Source organism: Thunnus maccoyii, chromosome 6 (assembly GCF_910596095.1).
Source record: "Thunnus maccoyii chromosome 6, fThuMac1.1, whole genome shotgun sequence".
Lineage (NCBI taxonomy): Eukaryota > Metazoa > Chordata > Actinopteri > Scombriformes > Scombridae > Thunnus > Thunnus maccoyii.
Window position 1 is genome coordinate 34,940,071 of NC_056538.1, and position 16,851 is coordinate 34,956,921.

At 41.4% G+C, this 16,851-nt stretch overlaps 1 protein-coding gene across 1 annotated transcript in view; it reads right to left on the reverse strand.

Moving 5' to 3' along the window:
- Nucleotides 1-1,410: 1,410 nt before the first annotated feature.
- ano7 (anoctamin 7) overlaps nt 1,411-16,851 on the reverse strand; it is a 23,302-nt gene continuing 7,861 nt past the window's right edge. Inside the window, exons 6-22 of the mRNA XM_042413192.1 lie at nt 16,555-16,665; nt 15,931-16,096; nt 15,391-15,481; nt 11,361-11,457; nt 10,875-11,018; nt 9,085-9,222; nt 8,231-8,329; nt 7,797-7,899; nt 6,493-6,604; nt 6,027-6,081; nt 5,812-5,909; nt 5,370-5,548; nt 5,037-5,242; nt 4,760-4,905; nt 4,421-4,511; nt 4,090-4,209; nt 1,411-3,897 (exon numbers count right to left, since the gene is read on the reverse strand). Of these exons, the coding sequence (XP_042269126.1) occupies nt 3,748-3,897; nt 4,090-4,209; nt 4,421-4,511; nt 4,760-4,905; nt 5,037-5,242; nt 5,370-5,548; nt 5,812-5,909; nt 6,027-6,081; nt 6,493-6,604; nt 7,797-7,899; nt 8,231-8,329; nt 9,085-9,222; nt 10,875-11,018; nt 11,361-11,457; nt 15,391-15,481; nt 15,931-16,096; nt 16,555-16,665 (2,106 nt within the window). The 3' untranslated portion in view covers nt 1,411-3,747. The remainder of the gene's footprint in view (nt 3,898-4,089; nt 4,210-4,420; nt 4,512-4,759; nt 4,906-5,036; nt 5,243-5,369; nt 5,549-5,811; nt 5,910-6,026; nt 6,082-6,492; nt 6,605-7,796; nt 7,900-8,230; nt 8,330-9,084; nt 9,223-10,874; nt 11,019-11,360; nt 11,458-15,390; nt 15,482-15,930; nt 16,097-16,554; nt 16,666-16,851) is intronic.

A 16,851-nucleotide genomic window follows, 5' to 3' on the forward strand; every position in this document is an offset into this window, starting at 1 on the left:
TTTTTCAAGTCAAAACAACAGTTAGGATCCCAAAATGAACATTAAAGCTGTTTTTCTTACTGTAATCATTCCTCCTGTTCATACTGACCATTAGAAGATCCCTTCATAATGACCTTACAATGGAAGTGATGGAGGACAAAATCCACAGTCCTCCTTCTGTGCAAACATGTATTTAATAGTTTATCTGAAGCTAATATGAAGCTTCAGCGTCTTTTTAGTGCCAAAGTTCCTCTTTTTGTTACTATACTTCCACCTGCAGCTCAACAGGGAAACACTGTCCGAGGAAACACAAAGAGGGAATTTGATGCTAAAAAGACTGTAAATGTGTCAGATATCCACTTGATATGACTAACTCAGACTGCTGAAGCTGAATAGAAGCTTCACACAGACTTTTAAATGACTGTGTGGACACACTGTGGATTTTATCCTCCATCACTTCCATTGAAAACACATTTGAAGGATCTTTAATATCCAGTATGAACAGGAGGATTACAGACACCTGACTGCTGGTTTAACTGGAAACACTGTGAACTCGTTAAGTGTTACAGACATAAATGTGTTTTAAAGCCTTTTAGTTACTGGAAGATTCAGTAGTTCTTATTAAATTAGCAGTCTAGACCCAGAAAATTATAATCTAAAAATGAATAAATGAATGAATTTAGATTAGTGAAAACAATGCAATCCAAATCCATCCAGCTCATTATTGGAAAGAGTCAATCACTGCTCATACACTTAAAGAATAATACAAAATAATTAAAGATGGTTAATTGATTGTGAGAATCAATCAAACAATAATTGTTGGGTATCACAGGAGCTGAAGTTTTAATGAAAGGAACATTTTCTTTTGCAATGTTCAGTATTATTTTCTGATCAAAGAGAACTTGAAAGCAAAGATAGATTTAAAAAGTAAGATAAGAATATCTTCGAGGCCTAAATGCAGTAACAGCCAGTGAAAAGGAACTTGACACTTCCTGACACATGCTGATCGCTTGGAGGCGCTGTGAGATGCTTTTATTCCCACTGCAGTCAGCATCAGCACAAATCAATCCACTGCATCTTATTGTTTTACTCTTCACACGTGTATATTTTACTACATTACTATGTAGTTTGATGCAATAGTGTTTTATTACTGTATTTGTTCTATATGTTGCATGTTCTTGTGCTTCTTTTATTCTATTCTAACTTTAGACTTTTCTCAATTGAAGTGAAAAACATTGATGAATCCTTTAAACTCTGTTTTCTGTATTTTATACTTGCTACTGCTGCTACATATTTATTTCTATAAGCAGAGACCTACGCTGCCTGTTCTGGAGTGCAGGTCGTCTATTTCACATCAATGTATTTCTTGTGTACAAGTGTTAAATTGTTCCTTGAGGTGTCACTAGAGGAAAAGTCAGCAGGTCGATCACCTTCAGAGAGTTTAATTTAAATGTGTTTAGTTGAGGATTATACTACACAAAAATCACTAGTGGAGCAGAATTACAGATTAATCCACAAATGAACAAACAAACAAAAAATAAATGTTTTCATTAGTTACTGAAGGTCGACAGGAAACAGTGAGAAGATTGAGCAGCGTCTCCTGCAGGACATTTATTTACATCACATATTCAGCCTTTATTACCAAGATCTTTGTTTACATTTCTGTTATTATATGTAAAAGCTATAAACATGTGAAACAAATATTATAAATCTGGTCAATCTCTCTTCCATGCAGTTTGTCAGGCGGATGATGTTTAAAGCAAAGTAAAGTTTGTAACAGCAGAGTTTTTAAATTAACGTTCAAACAAACCATACAGTCATTGCAGGTATTCAAAAGTGTGTCTGATGTAGATGAGAGCAATTCAATAGCATAAAATAAGAAACCCATAATGATTTTTAGCTATTAGGAGCCAAAATCCTTTTCTAGTCAAATAAACAATTATGTTATTTCATTGCTGATCAACCATCGGCATTGTTATATAGAAAAAATAAAGAAATAGGGACTGATGAGTGGAAAAGTCTGCTAGCTGCTAGGCTAATGTATACAATGTAAAATGCCATAGACCTATGCTAACAATATTAGCATGTTACAGGCTAACATTAAATGAGGACTTCCTTGGCTTTCCAGTATGTTCTATGTACTGCTACTACTACTTCACACAACTTTAACTTTTAACACTATAACTGTAGACTTTATCCTTAACTAACATGTGTTTGTACGTCTGTGGCAAACATTTCATCACAGGTTAGTTAATCTAACAACAGATCTCTTCTTTTACAGTCCATACCTCTTCAGGGAAGTAAAGAAATTCGTGCACTGGGTTTTTTTTATTGTTTGACATTCACAATGAGACACAGCAGCTTTTAGGCATGTTGCCATCAGTTTGTCCAGCTTAGCTCTGGCACTTTTACAGCAGTAGTTTTCACCCAAAAGGGAGCGTGGTTGTCTTGGCAACAGGGAAGTGATGTATGCCCGCTCTCATCTATTTAGTTTTGAGGTGTTTGAACATTTTCATACATGAGACAAAATATTATAAACATATTTTAATATTAAATTAATCTGACAGCAAATAAGTGGAATAAACATCTCTGACCCAGAAACAGTAACAGATGAACATGAGAAAGACTTTTGCTGCAGTCGTGTTCACTTCCAGTACCTCCAGGAGGTTCATGTTATTCTCCTGGAGGCCTGATTTAAACCTTGTGTGCTGCTATTTTAGGTGTTTGATTGCTCTCTGAGGTCTTTGGGCTTCATGCAGCAAAGTTTTACAAAAGTCTAGAAACTAGGACCATGGCCCTGTCGAGTTCTGATGTTTTGGGATCATCGCAGAGCTCTTTAAGTGTACACAGTTATGTTTAGAGCACTTGTCTTGTAGATCTTGAAAAAGTCTAGAAAAAGTTTTGAAGATTTTGAACAAGTCTAGAAGTCTTGAAGATCTTTAACAAGTCTAGAAGTCTTGAAGATCTTAAACAAGTCTAGAAGTCTTGAAGATCTTAAACAAGTCTAGAACAAGTCTTGAAGATCTTAAACAAGTCTAGAAAAAGTCTTGAAGATCTTTAACAAGTCTAGAAAAAGTCTTGTAGATCTTGAACAAGTCTAGAGGAAGTCTTGTAGATCTTGTTTACAAGATCTTGATTACAAGATGTCTGTGAGATCTCTACAAGATTTACAAACGTCTCCTGGACTTCGACAAGATCTACAAGAATTCTTGCAGAACACTTATAGGATGTTTAGAGGAGTGACTTAATCCTTGTAGATCTTGTACAGGTCTAGCAGAGGTCATGTTTCTCCTTCAAGATCTCACAGATGTCTTGTTGGTCTTGTAGACCTCTTGAAGTGCTTTTGTAGGACCTGTAAGGATTCAACACAGCTCTAGTAGATCTAGACCTCTTGCAGAATGCTTGAAGGATTTAACATGACTCTTGTAGGTCTTGTAGACCACTAGCTGGCTGTGTAGAGGTCTTTCAGATCTTTCAGAGGTCTTGTAGATTTAGTCTAGCAGTTGCTCTTGATGTGATCTTGCTGACACCTTCTAGGTCTTGTAGACCTCTTCTAGAGTTCTGGTAGACATTTAGCAGAGGTTTTGCAGCTCTTATAGAAATCTTGTAGACATTGTAAAACTTTTACACCTCTGGCAGGGCTCTTGTAAGGTGGTTTAGAGATTCAGCACAGGCCTTGTAGATCTCACGATGGTCTTGTAGATCTGTCAGATATGGATGATGAGTTACTGGGAAGACATCCATCACAAAGTCCACTTGTTCTTAATTTCAGCAGCTGCCTCGTGTGTCTGGTTCCTCAGGGATCTCCTTCAGGTTTGGTGGGGGGGAGTCACTCTGTGGTGGTGAGGGTCTGGATCCACGTTTTCGCAGCTCACTGGGCGCGACGTCCTCACCAGGAATCATGATTTTCCCAAGAGACTGGAAGCATAGAACACAACACTGGAACCAAACTATGACTGAAACTACAAAATCTGTAATAACACACTGTGAAAATCTATAATATACATTAAAACATTAACTATAACTAATATTACACCAAACTAGAGCAACATAATTTAACAAATCTGTTTTATTTGAGTGTCTGTTGAAATTCCATCGTTCTTGTTCTACCTGGTTTTCAGCCAGCGCCTCTTTAGCCATGTAGTGCTCCCTCTTGATCTTCAACTCCACCTCCTCTGGGATGTCAGGGACCATCATGTCGATCAGATGGCCGAAGAAGAAGACCACATGCTGAGGAAGACAGGGAGAACCTTTATCAGGTCACAAACTCACCTGCAACCAAACTGTGTCTTGTTCTCCTGCTAACTAATCAACATCTCATAAAGCATGTAAGTGTGAGCTGTAAATTCAGACTTTTGTTTTTGCAGTAGTGTAAATGCACCAGCTGCATCTGTTTAAACCTGTTCAGTATGCCCTGCCCCCCCACTGCAGTGTGACGGACCTCGAAGATGATGACAAAACTGAGTCGTATGGCGAGGAGGTGAAAGTACTCTGGCAGGTATTCTCCGTTTTCATCCCTGAAGCCGCGATACCTGCAGACAGCAATGTCATCATCAATAATCAAGTAATCAACCAACATTTGTGCCACATGGACTCCCACCATGTGTTGCTGTAGTTCCAGCAATGTTGCCTACCTGCAGGATGTATGTTGGTGTTGCTGTAGTTCCAGCAATGTTACCTACCTGCAGGATGTATGTTGGTGTTGCTGTAGTTCCAGCAATGTTGCCTACCTGCAGGATGTATGTTGGTGTTGCTGTGGATGCATGGAGGTGTTGCCTACCTGCAGGATGTGTTTTCGTGTTGCTGGCTGTAGTTGCGTGGAGATGTTGCCAGGGTGAAGTTGATGAAGCCGCTCAGTGAGCTGTCTCTAGTATAGCGGTAGTAGAGACGAGGCAGAAAGGACGAGGTGAACGCTATGAGAAAAGCCTGAAAACACAAAACCAGAGTGAGTTTTGAAAACAGGCGGATTCTCCTGGCTGCTGATTGTCTGATTGAAGTGACAAAGTCTCTGATTGGTCCTGACAAAGACAGACGTGCAGGAACACGTTGAGTCTTACGTTGCTGAGGATGGCCATGTGTGTGATGAACTGCAGGATGGGGAACCAGATGCCGATGTCCTGAGCTCGCTCCGCCACCGGGCGGCGATATTCAGTCACAAACTTCTGAGCGTCCAAACGAATCTCCACCCAGTTATTAACGAGAGCGAAGAGAGGAGCAAGAGGACACGCCGCCACAAAGACGGTGATGAAACCAAACTGAAGGACTGAGGAGGATTTACAAGGAGGTTAAATTAAACCAGATTTATGTAAAACACTACGTCTCCCAGGATGCTTTAGGCCACAATTCTCTCGTCTGTGGTTGAGCACCGGGAGTATAAATCCAACACTCACCCATCTCCAGGTACTCGCTGAAGAGTCCCTCACAGACCAGCAGCTGGTAGTCTGCCTCCCAGGGGAATATCTCCTCTGTGTCTTTCACCTCCTCCTTCACCTCCTTCTCCCCCCTCTGCACCTCCTTCTCCTCTAGCCTCGGGCTCAACTTCCTCTTCTGCCACCACGCCATCAACTTCCTGCCAAATAATGAGCCCACCTTCAGTTTCATTTAGAAAACAAAACTCACCTACATGTTTAATTAAAAGGTCACATGACGGAGTCCCGACGACAACCTTCATGAGGTCAAGATGAAGATCGTTGCAGTTTTCTTATCTTGATCTCTTGATTAAATATGTAGTTCTAACAAAATATCATCTTGTTCCCCAAGTTATAATCTCTCATTCTCTCTCAGTGTGTGTGTGTGTGTGTGTGTGTGTGTGTGTGTGTGTGTGTTGTTTACGGGCTGATGAACTCCTGGATGTTATTGATCAGCTGTTTTCCCACCATGATGACCAGCAGCTCCTGGGCCAGTTCAATAAGACATCCACCTGCTCCACACTGTAACACACACACAGTATATAAACACATTTATATACAACAGTTTCTCTTTTTCTTTTCCTGCTGGGTGAAATCATCATCATCATCATCATCAGTAAAGCAGTATAACCGACTCACTTCTTCGTTGCGGACTCCAAACAGAGTGTGGTAGTTTCCGGGGTAACCGACGAACCTGACAGACATCAAACCAACAGTTTTAGTTTCATCATCAGCCTGCAGGAGGCGCTGTGCTTCTGTCAGCTCACCACTTGGATCCCAACTGAAATAACTCAACAACGTTTGGACGGATTGCTGTGACATTCGTTTCACACAGTCATGTTCCCCTCAGGATGAACATTAATAATCTGATCTTCTGACTTTTCATCTACTGCCGTCATCTGGTTAAACTGTCTTTGGTTTACGAGCAAACATTCCCATCAGCCTCAGTTGTACTTTGTGTTTACTGTTAATTAACGGGACAGAGTGAAGAAACAAAACAAGAAGGAAAAATGAAAATGGAACGTAGGAATATGGAAGAATAAAAGGCCTGTTCTGATTGGTTGGACTTGTGAGGCCTGTTCTGATTGGTTCCAGCTGTGCTCACCTGCCTTTGAAGAAAGCGATGTAAACTGGAGACGAGTAGAAGTTGACGAACTGGAAGATGAAGACTTTGAGGATAAACATGTCTTCGTATTTAGTCTGAGTGCGATGCATTTCTGACATAAACACACAAACAGCATCGTCATGTGACTGAATATACACACTACACACAAAATACACACTGGAAATACAGAATAAATGCACACTGCACTTGCTGACATTCAAAGTTCATTCTTAAGAAAGCAAAGTCCACTTAGTAGCTGTTGTGGAGCTTTCAATCATATCACATGAACTTCTTTAGCACATTAAAGGGAGGGTTCACAATTTTTCAAGTGTGTCTTAAAAATGTAGTGCAAAAATGCATTTAAAAGTCTGTGTGAAGCTTCTATTCAGCTTCAGCAGTCTGAGTTAGTCATATCAAGTGGATATCTGACACATTTACAGTCTTTTTAGCATCAAATTCCCTCTTTGTGTTTCCTCGGACAGTGTTTCCCTGTTGAGCTGCAGGTGGAAGTATAGTAACAAAAAGAGGGACTTTGGCACTAAAAAGACTGTAACGTTGAAAGATATCTACTTGATTTGACTCATTTGGACGCTGAAGCTTCATATTAGCTTTACATTCACTAGCCAAAACCTTGTGCACCAGTTTCTCTCTTGTGTCTTGTTTGTAAAATGTTGTAGTGTTTATTACTCTAGAACTTAGTATTAGTAATAAATGTGTATGTAACTAAAGTGAACTTGTTTGTGTTTTCTTGTGCATCTCAGTCACTTAACCTTAAAAGACCTATACCCTCGCAAAATCATAATTATGATTAATAACAATCATAATTTTAATTGACCTCTCTTGTGTGGCCAACAAGGAGGACTATTTCCCTGTTATTACACCTGCTCTAATATGAGTTATGTCACTGGATGAGTAATTTCATGTTGGAGTTGTGCACTATAATAACTCATAATTCCCCAATAAAATCATAAAGCTATTTCAGTGCACAAATTCCTACATTTTATTATTTCATTATTATTATTACTTTACTCTTATTATATTTTTGTTATTCTATGTTGTGTTTGTGGGAGCAAACGCAAGGACAAATTCTTTGTATGCTGCACACTTGGCTAATATACAGATTCTGATTCTGAAAACATGTTTTAAGACAGACTAGAAAAACCATGAACCCATCCTTTAAGGACTTCTTCTTCTTTCTTTGAATGTTTTCATTCTCTAAAAGTGACAATAATAAAACTACCATAATGTGGCAAATGTGTCAAAAAAAGTGTAAAACTGGGGGTGAGGATGAAGGCGTGACTCACCCCAGCGGGTGAGGATGTGGGCCAGCGAGGTGTAAACCCGAGACAACATGAGGATGACCAACAGGTTCAACACCGATCCTGAAATACTGGCGATCCTCCCAGCCTGAGTGTAGAAAAGCGAAGCGTTCAGGTTGATTTAAAAAAGTTATGAATATGAATAACATTGTGTCCCTCAGGGAAGTGTCCTGGAGCCTGTGTTTTTTTTAATTACATCTTATTTATATCTGTATTCACTGATTGTCTGTTTACTTGTTTTCAGCAGACAAGTCTGTAAACACAACATCTGACATATTATTAGCTTATAAAGTGGTTAACATGTTAGCAAACAGCCGCAGCAGATACAGCCCTACATGATCAGGTTTGGTCTCCACCGACTCCTGAGAAAAATATCACAAACAGACTGGAGGTGGGAGGAAGCTCTTGTTTGTACTCACAGCGACACTGAAGAAGGTATTGTGAGACCTGTAGATGATGATGCTGAGGATGGTGCGATACAGAATGATGGCGATGAGGAACATCAAGACGACCACCACCTGAAACAGGAAGCGCAACTTACTGATTCACAAACACAACCTGTGTGAAAGGACATTCAGTTTCAAATCCTGGTTTTCTTTCTGACATTTGGAATAAAGACGTCAGGTAAACGTTCTTCCATGTCATCAGTTTCACGGCCCTGGCCGTAGTGCAGATCTGTCTGTTCCTGTGTTTTGTGCGACTGAATCTGTGGAGTTGCGGTGTCTCTGTCTGATTGGCTGGTTCGGTGGGTTCGGCCTGGGGAGTGTCTACTGCTGATTGGTCTGCTGCTGATTGACTGTGAAATAGTTTGTGAGTATTTTGCACAACTTTTCTAAACAGATATCTCAGATTTATTTTCTTAGTGAATTTCACTGAAGCTGTAGAAGTGAGCTGCTACTGTCTGTTTTCTCCTGTTTTTGTTTTATCCGAGGAAGTTCAGTTCAGTACATGTCTTTGTTTGTTGGTTTGTTTCACCTGGTTAATCAGCCCTTCTTGTGGACATAGATTTCTTTGTTCGTTGCTTTAGCCTTGGTTCACCCTGAACACTATTGCTTCAGTTTATATTCAGTTGTTTTCACTTGTAGCATCATCACTTTATACAAATAAATTTTATATTTAATGTAACTTTCTGTTTAGACTTTGGTTTGGGGACCGGGGAGGGAACGACTTTTAATTTAAGTGGTGCTCCCCTAGAACGGGGCGTAACAATCACGCCTTTCATATCAGAGTGGTGTGAGGTCAGAGGTCAGGGGTTAGAGGTCAAGAGTCTCACCATGATGATGATGACCATGCAGCCGGTCAGAGTTCTGTTGATACGTTTATTTTCAGGGAAGTAAGGTTCCTCTGCTCCGGTCACCGGGTTCCTCATTGTCATTGGTGCCATGGCGGTGAACTCTGGCCGAGGTCGCTCCTGTGGGGGGGGGGGGGGGGGGGGTCACATTTTAACCAACCAATCACTGCAGTAGCTGAGTCAGCTGATTCACACCTGTGAGTCAGGTATGAATCAGGTGTGAGTCAGGTGTGAATCAGGTGTGAGACAGGTGTGAGTCAGGTGTGAGACAGGTGTGAGACAGGTGTGAGTCAGGTGTGAATCAGGTGTGAATCAGGTGTGAGTCAGGTGTGAGTCAGGTGTGAATCAGGTGTGAGTCTGGTGTGAGTCAGGTATGAATCAGGTATGAATCAGGTGTGAACCAGGTGTGAGTCAGGTATGAGTCAGGTGTGAACCAGGTGTGAGTCAGGTATGAATCAGGTGTGAGTCAGGTATGAATCAGGTGTGAATCAGGTGTGAGTCAGGTGTGAGACAGGTGTGAGTCAGGTGTGAGTCAGGTGTGAGTCAGGTGTGAAACAGGTGTGAATCAGGTGTGAGTCAGGTGTGAATCAGGTGTGAGTCAGGTGTGAAACAGGTGTGAATCAGGTGTGAGTCAGGTGTGAGTCAGGTGTGAATCAGGTGTGAGACAGGTGTGAAACAGGTGTGAATCAGGTGTGAAACAGGTGTGAATCAGGTGTGAGTCAGGTGTGAAACAGGTGTGAATCAGGTGTGAGACAGGTGTGAAACAGGTGTGAATCAGGTGTGAAACAGGTGTGAATCAGATGTGAGTCAGGTGTGAAACAGGTGTGAATCAGGTGTGAATCAGGTGTGAATCAGGTGTGACACAGGTATGAGTTAGGTGTGAGACAGGTGTGAGACAGGTGTGAGACAGGTGTGAAACAGGTATGAGTTAGGTGTGAGACAGGTGTGAGACAGGTGTGAGACAGGTGTGAGACAGGTGTGAGACAGGTGTGAAACAGGTATGAGTTAGGTGTGAGACAGGTGTGAGACAGGTGTGAGTCAGGCGTGAGTCAGGCGTGAGTCAGGTGTGAAACAGGTGTGAATCAGGTGTGAGTCAGGTGTGAAACAGGTGTGAATCAGGTGTGAAACAGGTGTGAATCAGGTGTGAGTCAGGTGTGAAACAGGTGTGAATCAGGTGTGAAACAGGTGTGAATCAGGTGTGAGTCAGGTGTGAAACAGGTGTGAATCAGGTGTGAAACAGGTGTGAATCAGATGTGAGTCAGGTGTGAAACAGGTGTGAATCAGGTGTGAATCAGGTGTGAATCAGGTGTGACACAGGTATGAGTTAGGTGTGAGACAGGTGTGAGACAGGTGTGAGACAGGTGTGAAACAGGTATGAGTTAGGTGTGAGACAGGTGTGAGACAGGTGTGAGACAGGTGTGAGACAGGTGTGAGACAGGTATGAGTTAGGTGTGAGACAGGTGTGAGACAGGTGTGAGTCAGGCGTGAGTCAGGCGTGAGTCAGGCGTGAAACAGGTGTGAATCAGGTGTGAATCAGGTGTGAGTCAGGTGTGAAACAGGTGTGAATCAGGTGTGAGTCAGGTGTGAAACAGGTGTGAGTCAGGTGTGAGTCAGGTGTGAATCAGGTGTGAATCAGGTGTGAAACAGGTATGAGTTAGGTGTGAGACAGGTGTGAGTCAGGCGTGAGTCAGGCGTGAGTCAGGTGTGAGACAGGTGTGAGACAGGTGTGAGACAGGTGTGAGTCAGGTGTGAGATAGGTGTGAGACAGGTACCTCGATGTCCATAAACTCGGAGCAGTCCCAGCGGAGAGACAGAGTCGAACAGGTTCTCTTCCAGTACTCCAGGAAGGTGACGGCCCACAGAGACATGAAGACGCTGAGAAACACCGTCCCTCCATTATCAAACAGAAGCCCCGCCTACACACAGACACACAGGTCAGGTGTGAGACAGGTGGACAGACAGACAGACAGACAGACAGACAGACAGACAGGTGAACAGACAGACAGACAGACAGACAGACAGACAGACAGACAGACAGGTGAACAGACAGACAGACAGGTGAACAGACAGACAGACAGACAGACAGACAGACAGGTGAACAGACAGACAGACAGGTGAACAGACAGACAGACAGACAGACAGACAGACAGACAGGTGAACAGACAGACAGACAGGTGAACAGACAGACAGACAGACAGACAGACAGACAGACAGACAGGTGAACAGACAGACAGACAGGTGAACAGACAGACAGGTACCTTGTAGGTGAAACAGATGCTGGAGTAGTTCCAGTAGGAGCAGATGTTACAGGTTGGACACATGATGAAATTATTTCCACTGTTACACACCTCCATCCTATACACACACACACACACACACACACACACAGAGTTATTATAATAATAGTATTATTTACCTGTAATTAATTAATTAATTAATTATTATTTGTAATCTCATTATAAACACATTTACTAGTTAAATGTGTCTTTGTGAGTGTGGATCAGGCAGCTCAAACAGTGCGGGAGGGACTGGTGTTAAACAGAGATGTGTTCCTTTTACATTATAATATTTTATCACATTTTACAATATGTTATTTGAATTTAAAGGAATAGTTAGTATGTTTTGTAGCGGGGTTGTATGAGGTACTTATCCACAATCAGTGTATTACCTGCAGTAGATTTGGGTTGGCATGCCCCTCGAGTACCCACATGGAAGCTAAGCAATGTCACCTAAAAAAATCAATATCAGTTTGATTGTTTGCTATATTTAGAATATCATGTTAATAAGCTTGTCCAGTCCTGTTTCCTTCAGTTAAGAAATATTGCAAAAATAAGACCTATATCGTCCTCTATTGATCTCAAATGATCCATCCACACTTTCATGTTCTCTCGGCTAGACTAGTGTAAGCTCCTCTACACCTGCCTCAGTCAGTCTGCTCTAAAACGTTTGCAGCAGCCAGACTTCTAACCAGAACCAGCTGTAGGTCCCACATCACCCCTGTTCCTGCTTCCCTCTATTGGCTTCCTGTAAAATTCAGAATCAAGCACAAGATCCTGCTGATTATGTATAAAGCACTCCATGACCTCGCCCTTACCTACTTTCCTGATCTCCTCATTCCACTTCTCGACCATCATGGTCCTCAGATCTCAGCCTTTTATCTGTCTCCCGCACTAACCGCAAAACAAAAGGTGACTGCACATTTGCAGTCTGTGGAATCATCTTCCACAATCTATTAGATCTGCTGAATCTTTGAACTGTTTTAAATGGCGCCTAAAAACCCATTTCTATCGGCAAGCCTTTATATAGACCTCCCTTCCTGTTTCATTTCAGTTTGGTCTGTTTCTCTCTGTGCCCTGTTGTGTTTTATACTGTAAACTACACTATTTTGTTAATCTATTTTTTAAAAATTTTTTGCATGTGTGTTTGTTTGTGAGGCTCTTTGTAACTGCGTGTTTTTAAAAAAGTGCTATATAAATAAAACTTTACTCACTTAATTTAGAATATTTTCACTGCTTTACCTTGCCATCAGACAGCCCTTTCCTTTGGCACCACATTTTCTCAACTGTAGATGAATGCTGTGCACTGTATTATTATTCTGACCCAAACAGCTGATCTACTGCAGGTAACACACTGACTACGGATAACTACATCACACAACCCCATTTCAAAAAATCCAAACTATCTTTAACCTTCTAACTTCACTCGGCTTGTGGTCTGTGTCAGCGTCATATATGTTGTCAGTTTCATTTGCATGCACACTAGGAGTGTGCCCGAATCCAAATGCATTATTTGGCAAAGCACAAATAGTGGGTTTTTCACAAACATTTATTTTGTACAAATATTTAAAAAAATTTTTGTTTGTTTTTGCGAGGAAAAAAAACCCATGTCAGATACCAGCATGCAGGTCAGTTACATCACTATCTCAGTGTCTCTCCTCTGCTCCGCTGTGACGTCTATCAGCAGGTCTCAGTGAGGGGAGTCACATCCACCTGCTACATGACGCACATTTCCTTATTTGGACATCAGTCGAGGAGTTGGGGGTGTTCCCCAGAGATAAAGCTGAGCTACTGACAAACGCAAAGTGCTCCCAAGAGACTCTCCATAACCTGTTGTTCCCCTTCTCCTTTCCACAAAGCAAGAATCACCTTTGAAGTTCTTCCCTACATGTTACAGGCTGTGCTGTCTGTGTGTTATGGGTGTATAAATAGGTAGAGGTCTGTCTGCAGGGAGGCGATGGGTAAAGTTTTAGCTCAGTAGTCAGCGCAGTCGTCTATGAACCTCCTTCATAAGGTAGTTTATTCATGAACACTTTAATATCCTAAAATTAAAAGCTTAATAAAAACAAAAACTGGATTTTTACACATATTTCCACCTTTATTTGAATACAAATACAAATATAAAGTAAAGCTGCAAGCAGTGATGAACGGGCCCTCGCACCCTTGCGCATGTCGGGCCGCAGTGCAATCGAAGGGCTTCTGTCACGGGCACGTAGATGTTTTCAGACCTATACTGACAGGTCTGACTTTACTAATTTACTCATTTTCATCAAGTCTTTGTTTTTTTTTTTAGAAAAGTAAAGACTTTTAAGCCACATGACCTGGTGAAAGTGTGATTGACATGTGTCCTGTCAGGTGTGTAGAGACAATAAGTAACTGATACTCATATATTTGAATGGAGAGTGTGAGTGAACCGCTAGGTGCTCGGGCCCTAATAAAGGAAAAACTGCAGTACAGAGCTACAAATTTAGTTCTGATTTCATTTTTCTGCAGCACTTTATCACTAAACTGTCACCCTCACTCCATTTTTTCCCTTCCCCTCATAGGTCATCCTCACTACTGAATTATACATATAAGACCTATAATTATTGTAAAATAAATGATAATAACACCAAACCTCATACAAAGTTTGTATATAATGTACTGTATGTATATAGGCCTTTCTGTTGTATCCTACAAAAATGAGCTGCATTCAACCCCCCCACCAGTGACGGCTGGTGACTCATAAAATTGGGGAGGACAGGAGGAAAACCAACATACCGCATCAAACTATATCATTGTCCCACCTGATGAAATCGGAGGGGTGGGGGGGCAATTTTATATGCCAATAAAACAATTTGCTTTTAAAAACAAAAACCCCTGAGTGGTGTAAAGGCTGCTTCTTTAAAGACATTTAGCATATACATATTGTTTCTAAACACAGAAGAGCTCATTTTAGCCATGGACTGGTTCAGATGTGTGATTTTACCAACAAAGTGAAATTCAAATTTATAGTATTGTTCTGTTGTGACAATAGATTTATGTTCTCATCAAAAACAGACAAGATATCACATGATTTACTTGTGTTTCCTGTGTATTTTCTTAGTATACAGAAATATATAAAGTAGCACAAAGCTTATAATGTGATACAGGAACAGATCAGTGCTGAATACTAGAAAGACTGAACACTAAAAACATTCACAGATCTATAAGTGTAGGTTCACATCAGAAAGTATTAATGCACGTATCAAATACATGACTTACACACTCTTATCTATGTGCACGACATACAAAATATAGTCTACAAAGCTGACATGTTAACACTAGGGGTGTTAACATGAACACAAAACTCACAATTCGGATTGTATCACGGATTTGAGTCAAACAAATAAAACTTTGTTTTCCATTTATTCTGTAACACACTTACAGCAAGGAACTTTTGCCCATGGTCTAAAATGAAAACAACATTTAAGATGTCCAATGTTTAAATAAAATAAAATAAAATATATAAAATATTCAATGTTCAATTATTGCAATATGAGGCATGATACCTTCCTCTTTTAAACACGGTAGTGAATGAAACAGCCTCTGTCCACATCATCAAAAGTTGATGATAACTTCATAAGAAATATGAACACACGTCTTGTCCTGCAGCTTGTTGACTGAGCCACCAAACAAACATTCACCGCTAACATCAGTTAGCAGCTAGATGCTAATTAGCTGCTCAGCTGCAGCACATCAAACAGCATGTAAACACACCTACAGATGTCACTTCAGACCTGTTAGATGCCCTTTGGGCTCAGGCCCTAATAATTTTGCTGCCTCATCAAATATAAATACAAAAACAGATACTAGGCTCTCTGCACATCCCTAATGCCCACTGTTATGAATCTTATGCTGGTTTTAATGGATTGTGAGATACTGATGACAATGATGCCATGAATTTCTCAACTAGATTTTTCTGAGCCCTCTGAATGACTTTGCTGACCTGTTAAAACAAAGCTTGAGTTTAAAAGAAACAGTTTGTACTTACGCGGGAACATCAGTTGCCACGAGCCAAAACCCAACCAGGAAGATCAGAGTCCCAACGAAAGATGCTGGCAACAACCAGCCAGTGTAGAAACCTACAGTCAGAAACAGTTACCATAGAAACCTATGGTCAGAAGTAGTTACTGTAGTAACCTACAGTCAGAAACAGTTACCATAGAAACCTACAGTCAGAAACAACCATAGTAACTTTCAGTCAGAAACAGTCATTGTAGTAACCTACAGTCAGAAACAATTGCTGTAGTAACCTATGGTCAGAAGTAGTTACCATAGTAACTACAGTCAGAAACAGTTAACATAGAAACCTATGGTCAGAAGTAGTTACTGTAGAAACCTACAGTCAGAAACAGTTACCATAGAAACCCAGAGTCAGAAACAGTTACCATAGAAACCTATGGTCAGAAGTAGTTACTGTAGTAACCTACAGTCAGAAACAATTGCTGTAGTAACCTATGGTCAGAAGTAGTTACCATAGTAACTACAGTCAGAAACAGTTACCATAGTAACCTATGGTTAATACAGTTACCGAGCCAGGCAAAGTAAAGTGCTATCTTCTCTCCGAAGTACTCCCTGATGTGGTCCAGAGGTTGGTAACGTCTCCAGCAGGTCCACTTGGCCCAGTACGCATACAGGATTTGTCTGAGACCCAGAGACTGGGGGGGCACCGGTGGGGTTGGCAGCTGGTATCCACCCTGTTCAGTGTAACAACAGAATATTAGGCTGATAGTCATCAGAGCCAGGAGGTCAATATGAATCATTAAAACTTCCATCGTACTGTAACGGACTGAGTTCATGTTAGTGTTTAACTGATGGTTCTGTGAGAAATGTTAGTTTACTTCAGACATTTGGTCTGCTGAGTTGCAGTACTGATATTTCCAGACTGTCAGTGAACATGTTGTTATCTTAGATGCTGTGAAGCCTGTCTGTCATGTGAGCTACCTGTAACAGTGATCAGCGGGAGATAACCCAATCTGTAATTGGCAAGGAGTTAAGGGGGGTGGTGCTTCTTCTTCCTGTTTTGGCATTCGGAGTCTAGTCGATGCTTTGAGAGGCTAAGTGTGAGAGGCTAGTGAAGAGTTATGGCAGTTCTTTTGTTGTTTTTTGGCGTGGGCTTTGGGTCAGTGTTAAGGGGTCAGCATCAGGAGCTCACCTCATGCAGCGGGTATGCAGCGGTGAAGACCTGCTCACTCAGCAGCCGGTCGATCCCCACCCTCCCCTTCTTCACTGATCCGTACGGAGTCCTGGCCAGGATCTCATACAGCTGGAGGACAGAACACAGTCACTTCAGTGATGCACACTGGACTAAAACAAGTGCCCCTCTGCTCGGTGTTAAAACTGTAGTGCTGATGTCTTCCTGGTGTTTCAATGGAGCTAAGCCAGCAGTTTCCCCCTGCTTCCATTCTTTGTGCTAAGCTAGGCTAACCATGTCTTTACCTACTTATTAAAT